The sequence below is a fragment of the Gasterosteus aculeatus genome, chromosome 16, assembly GCF_964276395.1.
Source record: "Gasterosteus aculeatus chromosome 16, fGasAcu3.hap1.1, whole genome shotgun sequence".
Lineage (NCBI taxonomy): Eukaryota > Metazoa > Chordata > Actinopteri > Perciformes > Gasterosteidae > Gasterosteus > Gasterosteus aculeatus.
This window is the reverse complement of record NC_135704.1, coordinates 14944005-14962606: the sequence shown is the minus strand read 5'-3', so window position 1 is coordinate 14962606 and position 18602 is coordinate 14944005. Positions and strand designations below refer to the sequence as shown.

At 43.7% G+C, this 18602-nt stretch overlaps 4 protein-coding genes across 6 annotated transcripts; 2 read left to right on the top strand and 2 right to left on the bottom strand.

The window, feature by feature from the left end:
* The first annotated feature begins 1957 nt into the window (after positions 1 to 1957).
* On the top strand, positions 1958 to 6055 carry LOC144388831 (uncharacterized). Its single transcript, XM_078091224.1, has one exon. It carries the CDS (start codon positions 2723 to 2725, stop codon positions 5270 to 5272), a length of 2550 nt encoding a protein of 849 aa, XP_077947350.1. The 5' UTR covers positions 1958 to 2722; the 3' UTR covers positions 5273 to 6055.
* A 1850-nt stretch (positions 6056 to 7905) lies between these two features.
* gtf2e1 (general transcription factor IIE, polypeptide 1, alpha) lies at positions 7906 to 13370 on the bottom strand. Of its 2 annotated transcripts, none has more exons than XM_040201418.2 (6): positions 13155 to 13370; positions 12506 to 12798; positions 12041 to 12198; positions 10173 to 10368; positions 9749 to 9987; positions 7906 to 8787 (listed from the first exon to the last, which is right to left on the bottom strand). In XM_040201418.2, the coding sequence occupies exons 2-6, from the start codon at positions 12793 to 12795 to the stop codon at positions 8336 to 8338; spliced, it is 1335 nt and encodes a 444-aa protein (XP_040057352.1). In that variant the 5' UTR covers positions 12796 to 12798; positions 13155 to 13370; the 3' UTR covers positions 7906 to 8335. The 2 variants fall into 2 exon arrangements, with proteins under 2 accessions (XP_040057352.1, XP_040057351.1); XM_040201417.2 differs by having other exon boundaries at positions 12506 to 12801; positions 13155 to 13363.
* Positions 13300 to 16639, top strand: rabl3 (RAB, member of RAS oncogene family-like 3). Its single transcript, XM_040201421.2, has 9 exons — positions 13300 to 13544; positions 13913 to 14004; positions 14564 to 14693; positions 14775 to 14889; positions 15030 to 15180; positions 15505 to 15576; positions 15758 to 15796; positions 15889 to 15963; positions 16354 to 16639. The coding sequence occupies exons 1-8, from the start codon at positions 13499 to 13501 to the stop codon at positions 15943 to 15945; spliced, it is 702 nt and encodes a 233-aa protein (XP_040057355.1). The 5' UTR covers positions 13300 to 13498; the 3' UTR covers positions 15946 to 15963; positions 16354 to 16639.
* LOC120833862 (granzyme B) lies at positions 15398 to 17993 on the bottom strand. Of its 2 annotated transcripts, none has more exons than XM_040201419.2 (5): positions 17832 to 17993; positions 17580 to 17727; positions 17245 to 17383; positions 16695 to 16952; positions 15398 to 16554 (listed from the first exon to the last, which is right to left on the bottom strand). In XM_040201419.2, the coding sequence occupies exons 1-5, from the start codon at positions 17878 to 17880 to the stop codon at positions 16405 to 16407; spliced, it is 744 nt and encodes a 247-aa protein (XP_040057353.2). In that variant the 5' UTR covers positions 17881 to 17993; the 3' UTR covers positions 15398 to 16404. The 2 variants fall into 2 exon arrangements, with proteins under 2 accessions (XP_040057353.2, XP_077947351.1); XM_078091225.1 differs by having other exon boundaries at positions 17580 to 17716; positions 17832 to 17962.
* Between the last annotated feature and the right edge of the window lie 609 nt (positions 17994 to 18602).

Sequence of the window (18602 nt, the reverse complement as noted above, 5' to 3'; positions counted from 1 at the left end):
TATTAGCTAAGCAACCTTACCTGCAGGTAAGTTCTAATTGTTATCCGGTATCTCGGAGGAAAGCCGACCAATGTCAAGCACGTTCATATTTGTGTTTTATAAAACAACCTGCTCGGGAAATTGTGTAACACAGTATTGAATGTGCCTCTTTGTAACTGCCCAAAGGAAAACCATGACAAATAATTGAAAAGGAAAGGGAGTCAACCAGTGTGTGTTCTTGTGTCCCAATCTCCTGGGAAATGCTTTGAATGCTTTTAGAGTATTTAACTACTTGCACACCAGAAGACGGAGAACATTTTGCATTCATTGGGATCCTCAGTCCACCTGACAAATACTTTGTACTTTGCGTGCTAACCCTACAGGTGGGCAGTATTTACATTACATTACATGTCATTTAGCTGACGCTTTTATCCAAAGCGAATCACAATAAGTGCATTCAACCATAGGGATACAAACTCAGAAGAACAAGAAACAAGAAAGTGCAATTTCCTCAAATGGTATGAGGCCATACGATACATTTAAACCAAAAACAAGGGCTAAAATAGGCAAAAAAATGTTTTCTGTCCCAGCCTGGTTGCATATAACTATGACTAAGGCGTAAAATAACATATGATACCATGTTCATTTTTTTACAACTGATTTAGACTTGATTTAAGAATGGATAGCACTTCAGACAAGTGTCGGATATGTAGGTTCAGGAAAAGCCGTTTAATGGACACTGTTTGGATTCTCTGGGGGAACCATGAAGCGCGTGACTGTGAACTCTTTATTACATTGCGGTCATACACGCTCGCAAGGATATTAACCCCTTTGGCTTTGATATACTTTCCTTCAGTGCCACCTTCAGGAGAAAGACCCCTTCTACTCCCCTGTCCCTGTCATATTGAACTTGATCCCGCATAGTGATTATTGCCTTTAGTGAAGCCCTGCAACATACAGCTTATCTAGAGCATGTTGGGCATTTTTATGACATTATGTCAGCTTTTCTATGTCATCTTACCCAGGTTGTGTATTTCAGTTTCTCTTGAAATCAAGCTGGGACATATCAATCACCATGTCTATAATCGTGAATATGCCATTGTTACGGCTGCCTTCGGCAACCTCCCGTGGGTAGTTTAAAGATATGCAAAGCAGGCTGTGACATCCCCCACTCAGGATTGGAAGATCGAGAAGACCCGCCCAGCAGTCCCGGCCAATCGGAGGATCGCCATCGCCGGTCCCGCCAGCTCAAAAGGCCTGACTGATCGCAGCTGAGGGCGGCTGCCAGACCAGATGGTGGAAGAGCAGGTTAGAGTGCGAGGAAGCGGGCCTAGGAACGGGAGTCAGAACTAATAATACCACCTGTTGCACTAAATATCATTTTTGTTGTCTAGTCCCATTAGGTTCAGGGGTGCTGGGAGTATAGTACCTTTGGTTATTAAATAATTAAGTTAGTGAGGACTGTTTTTGTTTAACTTTTTGTTTGCTTAGATAGACAAGGATAACTTTCCTTTTGAGGATCTCTTTTGGTTGTATTTGCAGTTTTTGAGTTCCAAAGCACCCGTTGGCCCCATTCTCTTTTTGTTCGGCCCAATTAACAATAAATATCCTTTACAATTACCAATGCAATCTGGTTTTATGTTTATGTCAGTCTACCCCTAGCTACCAGACGTAACACCATTAACCTATTGAATATCTTCACCAACCTTTAATAAAGAATACACTTACAAACCGATGAGACTGACTCTATTTGGATACGCATTAGATGCAATGGGCAGGATCTTTCTGAATTACATTTTTTGTAATTCTATTCATTTATAGTATTTTTATTTTGGTTTAACTAGATGAAAAATCTACATTACATTACAGGTCTTTTAGCTGACGCTTTTATCCAAAGCAACTTACATTGCAGTTTTTAACCCATGTATTTTTACATTTAGAAATTACAATTAGGGGTCAGGTGTCTTGCTCAGGGACACTTCAAGATGGGACATGGAGCAGCCAGGTATCGAACTGCCACCCTTGCAGTTCCCGGCGCACCCTCTCTACTCCGTGCGGCACTGTCAACCCCAAATTCATACTGAAAGATAACAAGAGAGTTCGAAATTATTTCTGAACAAGACAATTAATTGTGTAATTATTACATATCCTAGCTTCTGACAAATCCCCTCCGAAAATGGATAATTATGTAAAAATGACGGCCATTTAGTTTTAAATTCCCCAAAATAAACAAATGCTTAGTGTTTTTTTTTTTAATTAATCTTGGTTGAAAGATTTAAAACAGTGGAAAATAATGTTATTTGAAAAAAAGAAATGTATTACATTTTTGTCTTTTTAGTTTTTTGTACTGGATGCCATGTATGTATTTGTATTCCCTGTTGTATCCATGGCAATGGAATGCATCACTGTAGGAATAGGCATCATCGGTTCTAGGCCAATCACAGACGGTTCCGTTGATGACATCATCGATGACATCATCAATGACATCATCAATGACATCATCAGAATCTCTTTGAAGTTTTACTGAAGTCAGATATCAGTCTCAAAAAGTGTCAGACGCCACCCATTGACATCATCGATGACATCATCGATGACATCATCAATGACATCATCAGAATCTCTTTGAAGTTTTACTGAAGTCAGATATCAGTCTCAAAAAGTGTCAGACGCCACCCACGTGAGCAGGGATCACTTCATCAAGGAGCAACCCTTTCATATCCCCAAAAGACTAAAACGGATCACAATGGAGTCAAAGGCGAGCTGTTCGTTTCATCGATATCAGGATGAAAAAAGTGAGGAGTCCGAAATTGCTCATTTTAAGGAGATTATTAATCTCCCGGAAAATCACAAGGATGCCACATATGATTACAAAAGCAGGATGGTTTCACACTACAAAGGGGAAATGCAAAAGCTCTATCAGGAAAACCGGAAAATCAGGAAGGAAGCATATCTCCTGAAGACAACAAACGCTGAACTTAAGATCGAATTGGCCAAGAAACACCACGTTGTTGAGGAGATAAGACTTCTGGAGGACATTTGTCTTCAGATGGAGAAAAGGAGAAGAGGCGTCTTTGGAAAAAAGATGCAAAACAGGGACATCGAGTTGCAAAAGTTGAAAAATAAGATGCTTGTGGAAAGGACATCAGTTTTCAGCGACAATTTGCCCAATGTCGTCAATCTGCAGGGGACTAGAGAAGTCCTGGACAACATCAAGAAAGGGACCAAAGAGAACGACAGAGGGATGTTTTCACACCCCAAGGAGGAGATGGAAAAGCTCTCTGAGGAAAACCTGCTGATCAAGAGAGAAGCAGATCTCCTGAAAACAACAAACACTGAACTTATGTTGAAACAACGGCAGTCGGACAAACTTGCCGACGAGTGCTTGTTGGCGAAGAGAAACACAGAGATCCATCTCGTCCGCGTCAATGAAGCTGAACTCATTCAGACCACCAAGGCCGGGGAGAAAAGACATTTCAGAGATAAGTTGAATATGGGATTGGCCGAGAAACCGCAGTTGGTTGAGGAGATAAGACTTCTGGAGGACATTTGTCTTCAGATGGAGGAAACGAGAAGAGGCATCTTTGGCAAAAAGATGCAAGACAGGGACATCGAGTTGCAAAAGCTGAAAACTAAGATGCCTGTGGACAAGACAACTGTTTTCAGCGACACAGGCCCTAAAGTCGCCAATCTGCAGGGGACTAGAGAAGTTCTGGATTTGGCCGAGAAACACCAGTTGGTCGAGGAGATAAGACTTCTGGAGGAACTTTGTCTTCAGATGGAGAAAACGAGAAGAGGCATCTTTGGCAAAAAGATGCAAGACAGGGACATCGAGTTGCAAAAGCTGAGAACTAAGATGCTTGTGGACAGGACAACGGTCCTGGACAACATCAACAAAGCCACCAAAGAGAACAATAGGAGGATGTTTCCAGACCAGAAGGAGGAGATGGAAAAGCTCAGGAGAGAAGCAGATCTCTTGAAGACAACAAACGCTGAACTTATTTTCAAACTTCAGCAGTCAGACACACTTGTGGCCGAGTGCTTGTTGACGATCGAGAAGAGAGACGCTGACATCCATCTCATCCGCGTCCATGAAGCTGAACTCATCCAGACCATCAAGGCCGGGGAGAAAAGAGTTTTTACAGAGGAGAATATGGAATCGGCCGAGAAAGACCAGTTTGTCGAGGAGATAAGACTTTTGGAGGACCTTTGTCTTCAGATGGAGAAAAGAAGAAGAGGCATCTTTGGCAAAAGCATGCAAAACAGGGACATTGAGTTGCAAAAGCTGAGAACTAAGATGCCTGGGGGCAGGACATGTGTTTTCAGCAACGTATTGGCCGAAGTCGCCAATCTGCAAGGGACTATAACATTCCTGGACAACCTCAACAAAGCGACCAAAGCGAACAACAGAAGGATGTTTTTAGACCACAGGGAGGAGATAGGAAAGCTCTCTAAGGAAAATGTGACGATCAGGAGAGAAGCAGATCTCCTGAAGACAACAAACGCTGAACTTAAGGTAAAACAACGGCAGTCAGACACACTTGTAGCTAAGGGCTTGTTGACGATCGTGAACAAAGACGCTGAAATCCATCTCGTCCGCATGCAGCTACCTGAACTCATTCAGACCACCAAAGGCAGGGAGAATACACATTTCACAGAGTTGAGTATGGGATTGGGAGAGAAATACCAGTTGGTTGAGGATATAAGACTTCTGGAGGACCTTTGTCTTCAGATGGAGAAAGAAAGAAGAGACATCCTTGGCCAAGAGATGGAAAACAGGGACATCGAGTTGCAGAAGCTGAGGAGCAAGATGCCCGAAGTTGCCAATTTGCAGGGGACTATCAAACTCACGGAGGATTTACAGCACTTGAACGCACTTGTGGCTAAGTGCCGGATGGAGACCAAAACAAGAGATATTACGATCTTCAATCTCATGGAAGAGCGGGAGGTTCTTATAGAGGAACACACAAAGACAACTACTCTCCTCAATGACAAGATAGATGAACTCCTTTATAGCACAGGCGTCTGGAAGGAGAAACATGCCAACCTGGAGAAGGAAAAACAGGCGATGGAGTCATCCATGAAAATTATGCAGTCATCTCGTGACATTCTGGAGAAATACTACCAGAAGGCACTGGAGGAGTATCGGGTGTTGCAGGAGGAGAAGCTGCTCCTGGAAGAGATCTCTCTGGAGATGAAGGAGAAAAGAAGAAACATCTTCAGCAAGAGGAGGCTTGGCAGAAATGCCACACTTAAAAGGATGAAGATGAAAATGCGCGAGAAGCAAAAGAAATAGGATTCTATCATATTATTCTATTCTCTCCACCCGTCCTACCTCCTCCAGTCTTAGCCCCTTTTCTCTGTCTATGTTTTTTTCCCCCCAGATTATTGGGATTCCACATCTAATTAAAAAAAGATGACACAAAAAAAATTACCCCCCACCATAACCCCCCACTCCCTCCCGCCTTCATCCCTTCTTAACCCCCCTCCCGACACTCGCTTCTTACTACTACAGTGTTGAAAAGTAGCCTTGATTTAGAAAACCAATTCAAAACCAAGGCACAAACAAATCAAACAAATCCCCCCCCCCCCCCCCCCCCCTCCCTCCTTCATCCCTTTCACCCCTCTTTTGACACTTACACTTTCTCTTGTCTCTTGGTTTTTCTCCCGATGTTCGGGTTTCCACATTAAATAAAAAAAAAAAAAATGGCAATACCGCATCACACATGCCGGCACCATTCGACCTCCATCCGTCTCACCCGTCCCTCACACCTGCCTGGCCCTGCTGACACCTGCTGCGGCCATTATCATCATCATTATCATTATTATTTTAAATATGAAATCATATTACCGTCATCATAAACCAACATTACCCTTTGCTTTCCCTTCCCACAGGTTTCTGTGGATGGTGGTTCTATCTCACGGTGGTGGTCCCTGCAGTGGTCCTGCCATGCGCCTGGCTTGCGACTCGCAATTATTTGAATCATCTCTGTCGCATGTGTACAGACTTTCAAGCCCTCTGACCCAAATTTGTAATTTGCCATTTTGGGCTATGCAAAATTAAATTAATTGAATTGAACTGCTTTGGCATTCTGAGTGGCTTGTATGTGTACATGCTAGTTGTGTCAATGCTCACATTAGTGTACGTCAATGCATATTGATCTAATGACAATGATCTGAGAAACAGAATACATCAGTCAGGCACCTTAAAGAAAGCAGCACAGCTTTAGTCATATTTAGTCATTGGATCTTCATGGCGCCCTCCGTGGCAGACGTGTTGGCTTGCTCCGCTAAATGCAGGACCACCAGACTGAAAAACTCCTTTTTCCTCACTGCTATTAGTCATCAACAGCTGAGAGGACTCACAACTGGTCTGCACCATAGCTTGTTAGAATTTCACTTGTACTGTACAGCTCTGGCCAAAAGTTTTAAGAATGGCACAAATATTCATTTTCACAAAGTCTGCTGCCTTAGAAACACGTGCAGTCATCATTGCTTTGCACAAATAGGGCTTTACAGCCAAGGATATTGCTGATAGTAAGATTGGACCTAAATCTACTATTTATCGGATCATCAAGAACTTCAAGGAATGCGGTTCAATTGTTGTGAAGAAGGCTTCAGGTCGCCAAAGAAAGTCCAGGAAGCGCCAGGATCGTCTCGTAAAGTTGATCAGCTGAGGGATCGGGGCACCACTAGTGCAGAGCTTGCTCAGGAGTGGCAGCAGGCAGGTGTGAGTGCATCTGCACGCACAGTGAGGCAAAGACTTTTGGAGGATGGCCTGGTGTCAAGAAGGGCAGCAAGGAAGTCACTTCTCTCCAGGAAAGATATCACGGACAGACTGATATTCTGCAAAAGGTACAGGGATTGGACTGCTGAGGACTGGGGTAAAGTCATTGTCTCTTTGTTTGGGGCATCTGGAAGCAAGCTTGTCCAGAGAAGAAAAGGTGAGCTCTACCATCGGTCCTGTGTCGTGCCAACAGCGAAGCCTCCTGAAACCATTCATGTTTGGGGTTGCTTTTCAGCCAAGGGAGTGGGCTCACTCACAATTTTGCCTAGGAACACCGCCATGAATAAAGAATGGTGCCAAAACGTCCTCCGAGAGCAACTTCTCCCAACCATCCAAGAACAGTTTGGTGACAAACATTGCCTTTTCCAGCATGATGGAGCACCTTGCCATAAGGTAAAAAGTGATAACTAAGTGGCTCGGGGAACAAAACATCGAAATTTTCGGTCCATGGCCAGGAAACTCCATAGAGCTTAATCCCATTGAGAACTTGTGGTCAATCCTCAAGAGCCGGGTGGACAAACAAAAACCCATGTCTGACAAACTCCAAGCATTGATTATGCAGGAATGGGCGGCCATCAGTCAGGATGTGGCCCAGAAGTTAATTGACAGCATGCCAGGGCGAATTGCAGAGGTCTTGAAAAAGAAGGTTCAACACTGCAAATATTGACTCTTTGCATAAACTCTATGTAATTGTCAATAAAATCTTTTGACACTTATTAAATGCTTGTAATTATACTTCAGTATACCATAGTAACGTCTTACATATCTAAGAACACTGAAGCAACACACTTTGTGAAAACCAATAAATGTGTCAAAACTTTCTCAAAACTTTTGGCCACGGCTGTACTGTTAATTTATACTACACACATTTATTTATTTTACAACCTGCTCAGTTTTGCACATTTCCCCTTACCTCATTTCTGCCTTATTTTTATTTCATGTACATTTATGTAAATATTGTATTTTTATTTTAATTTTAAAATTGGTCGGCTTTCCAGAAAAGGCAAGCATAAGAATTTCAATACACAGGGGGTGTGTATTTGACAATAAAATCTTTGAATCTTGAATATTGCTTATGAACAGCCGAAATGTGCAGCATATCTGGCCTTTCAGATGTATGAGAGAAGCACGACTGGACAACATGCGTTCGTCTGTTTTTATTTTTCATTTCAGATTAACAAAAAAAAAAAAAAAAGAATTGGCACTCTAAACCGGCAAAAACTGCTGGCTAGTTTCCTTCGGGGCTGATGACTGAGAATAAAAAATACTGAGGAAAGAATACTACAGGCGCGATCACCTAGGCAACACCGTCAAGGCATGTCCTTATAATCAAAAGAGCATGAAGCTGACTGGAAATACTTATTGAGCAGCATCTTGTTTTTTTAGTTTTTTTCTTGAGACGTCGTGTCCGCAAACCTTTTCTCAGACGTCATAACTGATCGTGTGAGACAGCAGAAGTGTGAGACAGCAGAAGTGTACTTTGTGGAACTCGGAGCACAGGCATCAAATTGCTGATGAGTGTGTAAATGTATGTGTTTCTATGAGGGTATGTGTTTCTATGAGGGTGTGTGCTCAGAAGTACATGTCCTGGAAGAGGTTTTGTCCCAATTCAATGTAGGCCTCCTTCTCCTGGGCAGACATTTGCGCCACTAGCTCCGGCCTTTGGCTGACCTCTCGGTAGGAGAACTGCCGGCCTCCCACCATCACCATCGGCTCATCCCCCACCTCCTCAAACTCATCATCGTCCTCTTCCTCCTCCGCGGCAACCCGTTGCTGGGCCGCCGCGGCGGGCGGAACCGAGGGAGAGTCGTCGTCCGATTCGCTGGTGTCGCTCTCGGAGTCGCTGGCGTTGGCTTTGGAGGAGGTGAGCTTCCTGGCTGCGGTGCTTGCTCCGCCTCCGCCCGGTCCCGCCACGCCTCTCTTCTCGTGGATGAGCAGGGCGCGCATCACCTCCTCGTTCTCATCTGCATGACCAATTCCATGACCTGCAGTTACATCCTGGGCCACAGGAGCGACGTCTCCACCTGGGAAAACCAAACAATGACGTATTCAAAATGGAATTATATTAAATTCTGACATTAAACATTTGTGTTATTTCTTGCAAAACTATTAACATTGCATAGTAATTCTAAATTGTGCCTGAAGCAACACAGCAAGTTTCGCTAAGCTCGTCAAGGCTCCTGTTACTAATTGCAGCCCAGTATCTGAACGTTTCCTGTATTTACATGACGTCCTCTTCGGATGTCTGTTTCCAGGCTCCAGAAGAAAACGAGATCATCACAGACCGATCCACAGCGACACACTTCACAAACAGGATATTCGGAAGGCGTAATTTGTGCAATTTCCAGAGAATGGATTTTATTAATGAGAAATTCTTGTTCAGCCATGCACTAATCAAGCCTCTGATTACTTCAATTAAGCAATTACGGTTCAACGAGTCTTGCCAGGCCCCATTGCTGCATGCCCTCGGGTGGAGAAGCCACATCAGAATGAGACCAGTGGTGACGGAGGGAGAACATGGGTGGACCCGAAGTCCGTTTTGACTAGACATGGCATGGAATTTTAGGTGAGGAGCAGTGAAAGGTGTGATTTTTGATCGGTTCGTCTCTGTACATCATCATCATCATACTACTGGAAACCACAGTGCATTCGGCAAAGCTCACAGTGGACAGGAAATGTAATTTGTAGATAACGAGATGTGAAAACAGCATTCAGGAGTGGGAGGGAATTTGATTTGAAAAACGTCTGACTCAACATAACGCCTTCATTTTTGTGTGAATGGAATTTAAGTTTTTCCAGAGGCATGAAGAGATGCATTTAGTAATATATCAAGGGTATAAATTATTTCAGAAAGTGGGTTTTCGCCATGGTGGGTGCATACGAGTACATCTGATTCGGATTCTTTTCTTCTACGAAACAAAATCTTTTGCCATCAGAATAATGGTAAATCTACAAACTGACAAGTCGGTGGTTGATCTCACTTACTGCTCTTGATGACGTCGGGCTCGCTGTAAGCACCCTGCACGGTGCTCTCGGTCAACCAGACCGGCCTCTCCTTCGGGGCCTTGCCTTCCATGGCCTGCCTCTGCTGCTCCTCCTGCTCCTCCATGCTGATGACCACATTCTGGGTGTACATGTCAGCGTAAGACGAGCCTTTGGTTGACCAGGCCTCGCGGTGCGGCCCGCTTAGGTTCAGTCCGGCTGCTGCGGCGGCGCGATCGCGGCTGGAGGAAAGATTCAGTGAGTGTTCTTTAAATGGCAGTCTGGAACAGTTCAAACTAATTAAGCACATGTTTTATTGCAGTGTAAAAGGAAAGAATTCTCTGGTTGCTCAACTGAGGACTGGCTGACTGAGGGGAATACGCATTTGTGAGTAGTAAGCAGCATGAGAGGTTTGTCGGGAGCTGACCTCTGTTTGAGGGCAGGAATCTCAGCCGGCTCGGGCTCCAGCAGATCCTGAGACAAGTTAACATCTTCGGTCTCACGTAGCAGCGCGTAGATGGGCTCGATCTGCTCGTTGAAGCGCGCCACTAGCGTCCTGCCGTCGGAACAGACGGACGCGTCCTCCTCCACCTCTGTCTGGCAGAAGGTGCAGCGAAATGTACCTGTGGGTGGAGACAGTACCGTGTTTAAAACATAAGTGGTTGCCCTTTACTCTTTAGATGTACTTTATACGTATACTACACATGAATCACACAGGCGGTAAAGGGGCTTGTGTAATAACTGTCCACTATGATCAACAAGGATTTTGTAAGCAACCCTGCAACATACATCATTTCTCAGACGCCACCATGTTACAAATGTTTTGTACTATCTGGACCTTGAGTCTAAAATAAAAGTTTGATTTGATAGTGTACTTCTTCCAAAAAAAATGATGCCTTGCTGTCTATCACATTCCGTCTGATGTTTTTCTCTTGAGACCTGCTTCCTACCAGTAAGAGTAGGGCATGTTAAGCCATCTTCTTCTCCGGCTGATTTTAGTTTCCATAAAGGGAAAGGTTCCAGCATTAAGACATACCCCGTATTTGGAGCCACATGTCAGATGGAGTTAGTAAAGAGAGAGGAGGGTACATTCACATTACAAAGTGTGAAAATTCAGAGCGGAAGGGTTTCCGGCTCTACTCTGTGGGTCAGAATGAGCTGGCAGACTAATGGTGTCTCTTTCCATCCCAGTGACGTACACCCGAGTGCTGCTTTCCCTGAAGAAACAAGCAGTCCATTAAACCCCAGTACATGTGAGCTCCAGGTATCCTTTATGTCAGCCGCTTTCTCAGGGCTCAAGACGTGTCAGAATGAGTGACCAGGAAGATGCTGACGGCTCCAAGCAGTACGATCAAGTAAGGGAATTAGAACTTATACCAGAATGTCACTTACAATGGCAATTCAAACATATCATCCAGAGAGGTGGTTTTTTGGCTAATCATGTCCTCAAATTAGTGTGTTGCATTTTGAGGCAACTCAGTCTTGGAAATATGAATATGCCCACACGCTTGTTTTTCTTTTACGAAAATACCAAGCAGCCCTTCAGCATTTTGTTTGAAGAGCAGATGATGTTCATGTAATTTACATAAACAACTAGCAGCATTTTTTAACAAGAACCAGTTTCAATTTCATTACGGTTTTGTCGGTCTTTTTATACCAGCGTAAAACCTGGTCTCTGCTGGACATTGTGACGGCCTTTCAGTTGTTTTCTGTATTGCACTAATTGACCTCCGCTGGTTGAACTTTTCTCCTTGCCGCAGTTAAGAACAAGTGAAATTGAGGACTTGGTGAGACAGAAGGAGACTTTCTACCAGAATGCGTGGAAAAAGCCCTCGTCTTCAGCCAGGTGGCACAACCTCTTTGTTTCCTAGCAACGGCGGCCGTTGACTGTCAACATTTGCATCGGCAGATAATGATAAGATAAAGCTCAGTATGGAGCACACACTTACTCAATAGTACGATATTCTTCTGGAGCATTATTTCATTTTAATACATATTTTTAGGGCTGGGCGGTATACCGGTTCAAACCGTACGCTGTGATTCTCTAACGTTCCGTTCGTACCGGTGTTACGCCATAACTGACGTTGCTCTTCGGCAGGCGGCAGAATTTATTTCTACACGTCACCGCGAAGCGCACAGCGGTCGGAGCCACTTGTCTTATGTGTGTTGAGATTAAGCATTGGTTATAACTTTATTTAAGCTGCACTGAACTGTAAGTAACACACTGACAGCACTTGCCCATGGGGAGGTATATGACAGAAAACAAATAGCCCCATAGATAATTAGACTGTTTACCGGTCATTGGGTCAAACAGCTGATTGGCCTCTAGATCTGTGAAGGTGGAGAAGCAGCATGGGCACCGGAAGGAAGCGCGGTTGGTGGAGTCTCGCTCATCCGTCTCAATGCGCCTTCGCATATGATCCAATTTATACTTCACCACGTTGACCAACACCCTAAAAAGAACAGCATAAACATTTATTGGACCAAAAGAAACACAATTGCACATAATCTTAATTTTCGATCTTCCCAATCATCAGAGAAACGATGTTATGTCCATTTTGGAAAAAGATATGCATCTTTAGGTGAGGTCTTTTGAGGGGCCCTCTGTGCTGGTGGTTAGACATTCTGGTGAATCAAATCAAAGCTTTAACATTGTGATGGGTGGATTTCTGATGGGATGCCTCCCATCTCTTATTCCCACAGGTTACTTAAACACACAAAATTACGTCTGATACAAAACAACGAGATAAAAACAAACACCTGTAGTTGATGAAGTAGTAGTTGTGGCGCGTTGTCTTGCCATCGGGCGCCGTTTCCACTCGCATGCGACACTTCACAAACTTGTCTGCCTTGAGGGTGTTGAGCACTGAGCGCAGTTGTTTACGATCGAACTTGAGCAGCTCCAGCATGTCCTCCTCACGCACACACGGGTTGCGAATGAGCACGTCCAGGGCCAACGCATGTTCCACTCCGAAGAAGCCCCTTACGACCTGCTTGGCCAGCCGCTTCAGCGCCGCGGGGACCTCGGTCAGTACCTCTGGTTCTATCATCTTCTGCTGTGGAGAGAGAGAGAGAGAGAGAGAGAGAGAGAGAGAGAGAGAGAGAGAGAGAGAGAGAGAGAGAGAGAGAGAGAGAGAGGGGGGGGGGGGGGGGGTTAAGTAACTTATTTTAATGTTAGATAGCTCAAACAAATGATGTATAACAGCGACAAATGCACCAAAATGAGCAGTGACGATAACTACTGGTGTCGAGTGTATAACTGCATGACATGTTAACGTTTAATTCACTACACATGTACGTTAAGCACTTTAGGCGATCTTAAAATTAGCCGACGAGCTTGCCGATAACACATCATGCTAACTAACGTTACATTTAGCTTAGCTAACACCAACCCTGCCCAGTAACTTACTCTCTAACGATATATTCCACCACGCCAAAGTCACCGCTTCCTTAAGCCATTGCGGCGTTTGTCTCTAACAAACACAGCGCGATAGAAACATTCGTACTTATGAGTATTTAAACTGCTAGGTTAGCTCGCACGCTTCATCGTTCATCTGAGACGTCAACCCCGGAAGTAATACCAAAACCACAACAAAGGTTTTACCAGTAGAGCTCAATAGCCAATAGGAGGAAAGGGTTGTTGATGGACCGATATTTCTGACCAATGGCTGTGCTTCTTTCCTAGTTTCTCAGACACCTATCAGATTCGGTGTTTCCACTATTAGCTTCCGGGACGCCGCTGTCATAAAAAAAATGGCTTCTCTTGACAGGGTAAAAGTGTTAGTTTTAGGAGATTCAGGTGAGTTTAATACAATTTTAGAATCGTTATATATAAATATATACGTTATTCTAGGTAGATATTCCATTGGTTGCATCGCGTGGCATATTGAACGAGACCTCCAGCTCTTGTCAAAGTCGCTTTAAACCTAAATACGCAGCTCTATTCTCGAGTGAAAGTGACATCCAATAGCTCGTTGAACATATTTGCTGATGTTCTACATTATATAAGCTAGGATGTTTTACACTGACGTGTTTTTTATATGTGCCATATACAACTTAAGTAAACCATGTCTTCGTTGTGTTGTTACCAGAAGTAGTAACTGTATACCGAGCCGCAAATGACCATTCACCGTCACCCACCGCCCGTGTATTGTGTGTATTTTGCAGGGGTGGGCAAGTCTTCTTTGGTCCATCTGCTGTGTCAGAATCAGGTGTTAGGAAATCCATCCTGGACCGTCGGCTGCTCTGTGGATGTACGGGTAAGCAGCTCAATGCCTCATTTACACAATTTAATTGAGATGAGGTCCAAAACGACGCTGCCGCCTTTTTAATTATGACGTGTACACCTCGCACAACAGTCGTTTCAAATGACACTATTTGTAAATGCTGAAATGTTTGTGAAGCGGTCGGGATGAGGATTAGCACCTGGGAAACCGATGGATTGCCTACTCCAGGTAGGGGAATGTGTCCTCACCCCAAGTGAAGCTCCTTTGCGTCGAAAGGAGCCAGTTGAGGTGGTTTGGGCATCTGGTGAGGATGCCCCCTGGGCGCCTCCCTAGGGAGGTGTTCCAGGCACGGCCAGCTGGGAAGAGGCCCCCGTGAAGACCCAGGACTAGGTGGAGCGATTTTTTCTCTGCACTGGCCTGGGAACGCCTTGGGATCCCCCAGTCAGAGCTGGTAGATGTGGCCCGGGAAAGGGAAGTTTGGGGTCCCCTGCTGGAGCTGTTGCCCCCGCGACCCGACCCCAGATAAGCGGCTGACGATGGATGGATGGATGAAATGTTTGAACCATCTGACCAAATTACTATTTAACTCCAGGTCCAAGACTATAAGGAGGGAACCCCGGAGGAGAAGACCTACTACATTGAACTCTGGGATGTGGGAGGATCTCTTGGCAGTGCCAGCAGTATCAAAAGCACCCGAGCTGTGTTTTACAATTCAGTTAATGGTAAATAAGGTTTTACTATGATTATTAAATTAAATCCGGCATCATTAAGGTTGCTAATACTCTAACACTCTTTTTTTGTAGGAATTATGCTGGTACATGATTTAACAAATAAGAAATCGTCTCAGAATCTCTACCGCTGGTCTCTAGAAGCTTTAAGCAAGGATTCTTCTCCAACAAGAGTTATCGTCTCAAACGGGTGAGTTAGACGTGTCTTGGTAGTTTGTTTTCATGCGGTGTGCCACACGCACACAGAGCGGCACAGCTGCTGAAGATATTATGTAGTGACTGGAAGTGTTGCGTGCTGAGGTGTTGGGTCATCTTCTTTCCTCCCCGCAGTGACTATGACAGAGAGCAGTTTGCTGAGAACTCGGTGCCGTTGTTGCTGATTGGCACCAAGTTTGACCAGATCGCAGAGACCAAACGCACTGAAGTTCTCACACGGACGGCCTTCCTGTCTGAGGACTTCAATGCAGAGGAGATAAATCTCGTAGGTGAACTTTTTAATTCCACAAGCTCTCGTCTTAAGCCCGTTTTATATCGAATCCATAACATTGCTGGCTTCATCTTTGTGTGGAAATATCATCTTTCTGGCATTTCAACACACGTCTCTATTAAGAATTCTGAAGGCAGAGACACCAACGCCTTTATCGGGAGTGTTTATTTTCTATGTAAAGGGAAACCTATGTGATCAAAGCAATGTGGAATAAGCTACATCCACAAGTTTATTCTATTCACACAGTTTCAAGATTGCAGCAGAGAAACAACATTTATTTTTCCGGTTTGATGGCTGAGGTGCTGTTTTGTTTTCCAGGACTGCACCAACCCAAGATACCTTGCTGCAGGCACATCCAACGCAGTGAAGCTTAGCAGGTTCTTTGACAAGGTGAGTAACCCACAGCCTGGATATATATATATATATATATATATATATATATATATATATATAGAATTTTATGGCATGATTTAAGGATACTCGATCATGTAATGTCCTTTTTTGTTTTTTTGTGAGTTTTGTATTTAAAGAGACTTCGGCCTCTCAATCTAAACCTAAACCTTCTTCACAGGTAATAGAGAAGAGATATTTCACAAGAGACCCGAGTCCGGTGAGTTTCTCATCTCCAGTCCTTGCCGATATGAATTCAGTAGTAACTCTGCTTTTTTTTTAAACCACACATTTCTTTCACTTTCTCTGCAGATGATCGGTTTTGCAGACAGGAAGCGGTTCAACTTCAAAAGTTTGCACTATGACTGAGAACAGCTGTGGTCTGTGGTGCGTTTCGGCAGTAATGCCTCTGAACAACACCAACAACAGCAAACCATCACGTCTCTTCTATCCTCTGTTATATCCTTGATAATGATTTATTCATATTATGAATAATTAATAGAATGATAAAAATACTTATGTACATAGTTTAGAATGTGCCGAAGCAACATTGCAAAAGGCAGCTAAGCACACAAATGAAGAAACTTGCTGTATAGTAAAATGATTTAAAAGGTAATGGGCACATGTTCTCAGTGTAAAAAAAAAAAAGTTTTTCATTATATATATTTTTTTTCATACTGTCAGTTGATTTTCTCTTCACATGCCAAACATTCCGTTTTACCAGCTTCACGATTTTCCTCTTTTTTTTTTTTTTCAAAACCAACACAATGTTTACAGAATAAGCAAGTGAGGAAAGGACAACATTCAACACTGACTCAGCGACATTCATCAATTCATAACTTTCTTAATCCAGGGAAGAAAGGAACTGACTTTGATGAAGACGTGTGGATATTTGGGATTGTTGCAATCACCTTTCACGGTAAAAGCTGTCAAACCCTGTAGCACTTTGTTGCAGATCAGTGGTCCCCCAGAATCGCCCTAAGAAAAAAAACGACAGTCGATGAAATATAATGCAAGATTCTACTTGTTTTGGATTAAAAATATATAATAGTTTTCATTCTTATTGATGTATTTCTATCTTTTATGATGGTTAGGTGCTTCATTTACTGTTGCATTACCTGGCAAATCCCTCCCTTCTTTTTGTCAAATTTGGTACAGATCATGTGCTCAGAATTGAAGTATTGTTTCCATATATTTTTGCACTCAAAGCCGAACTGTATCACTTCCGTGGCGTCTTTTAGCACATCTGAGGACGCCGTTTTGGCGGTTTGGCCCCAGCCGGCAACGGCACATTTGATGTTTGCGGGGACTTTCCCACTTTTCCTAGGCAGCCTGATGGCCTTCACTGACCTCGTCAGCGTGGCATTGTTCTCTAACTGTGAAAGAAAACCGCGTACTTCATGAAACAGTTCAACCGTCCGTCAAACAATTTGATTGTGTTAATGTTGTCTTCAAAGCAAAATTTAGCTTTTTTTTTTTTTTTTTTTTTCTAAATGAGCAGCTCAGCGGCAACGTTTTTCAGCGAAAACGCGTGAAAACCACATCGACTCGACGTTGTAAAAGTGAAACTGAGACGATGCCATCAAATACATTGCGCTCATTACTTTACAGAGACTTTGGTTTACACACACTGGTTTTGATAATACCGTTTACACAGTTGTCGATTACCTGAAGCAACATTATGTCGTAGTCGTATTCTCCGGTGTAATCTGGATGCTGATGGTACTTGGCTACTCGGATCCGTTGCTGACTTTTCTCTTTCTTCCTGATGTTATGTGCCCCAAGTACCACCGTCATTGGCTGATTTCTGTTACAATTCGTGTAAACAAAGTTAGGTTTGCTAAATTATGATAGTAAATCTAAAGGTAGCACATTGAAGTACAATGAAATATTAATTATGAGTGTTTAGAAAAAAAAGTTCAAGCAAATGTCATTTTTGTCAAACGCAGGCTGTGACAAACACGCATGTGACACACACAATAATGTTTTAACATGGAACTCACTGTTTGCAGTGTGCTGCTGTCAGAACAAAGTCCTCCCGAATGAGCAATCCGCCACATGAATGTTTGCCCTGAAGTTGGAGTGATGCCATGTAGGGCCTAGAATGAGGCTTTGCGACCTTCCCCCCCACTATGCCGCTCTTAGTTGCCCCTTACACAGGGGGGAGGGGGGAGAAGGTGAATTAATACACAAATTACAAAACACATATATAGTCGTATCTCTAACGGCAATGGTTACATTTAGTTTCATCTTACCAGTGAAGGGGAGCAGCTGGAACACGATCAGCCAGTGCATGTGGAACATGGTCGTTGTCTGGAGTCAGAAGATGCACAGTGTGTCTGGCACTTCACGCCGTTCCACCATTTATAGTCAACCCTCTAACTCCCACGAGGGAAAGTTCGAAGGAAACTGAAACGTGGGGGGCAGGTGTCATTGTTGCACAAAAGAGTTCACACCTTTCCCCCTGCAGCATGAGACCACTCTATGATACCGCTGCCAGCTGCTCGTGGGTGCTAATTGATAAATAATCTAACTGTGAAGCACATCGCTGAGTTAAATTCTGCATGTGTCCATGTGCCTCTACAATAATTCATTTTTACTGTGCGCCATAACAAGCGGGCTCCCTCGACTGCTTGTTGCAGAGGAAGTCACACCTCACGCTCTGAACTTCACACACACATAATGCTCTCATTGCAAGTGCAATCCTTTTTATGGAGGTTAAGGAAAAAAAACAAACCCTGCGTGTTAGCATTGTTTTCACAAAGCTCCCTGGTTTGACCCCAAAGTAGACAGATTTTAAATTCCTTGTTAAGAGGAGCATTAAACAATCATCGTGATGTTTCGCTTCTTTACTGGAGCACTGGTCTGCTGGAGGTGTTTTTGGCCTAAGCCTTCTCTTATTTAATTTAGATTAATAATACTCAAGTCGTGACAGATAAACAAAATAAAAACCCTAAAATAGCAGCTACCGTATGTGCGCGCATGCCTTAGTGTGCACTGACCACTAGATGGAGCTGTATGCATTT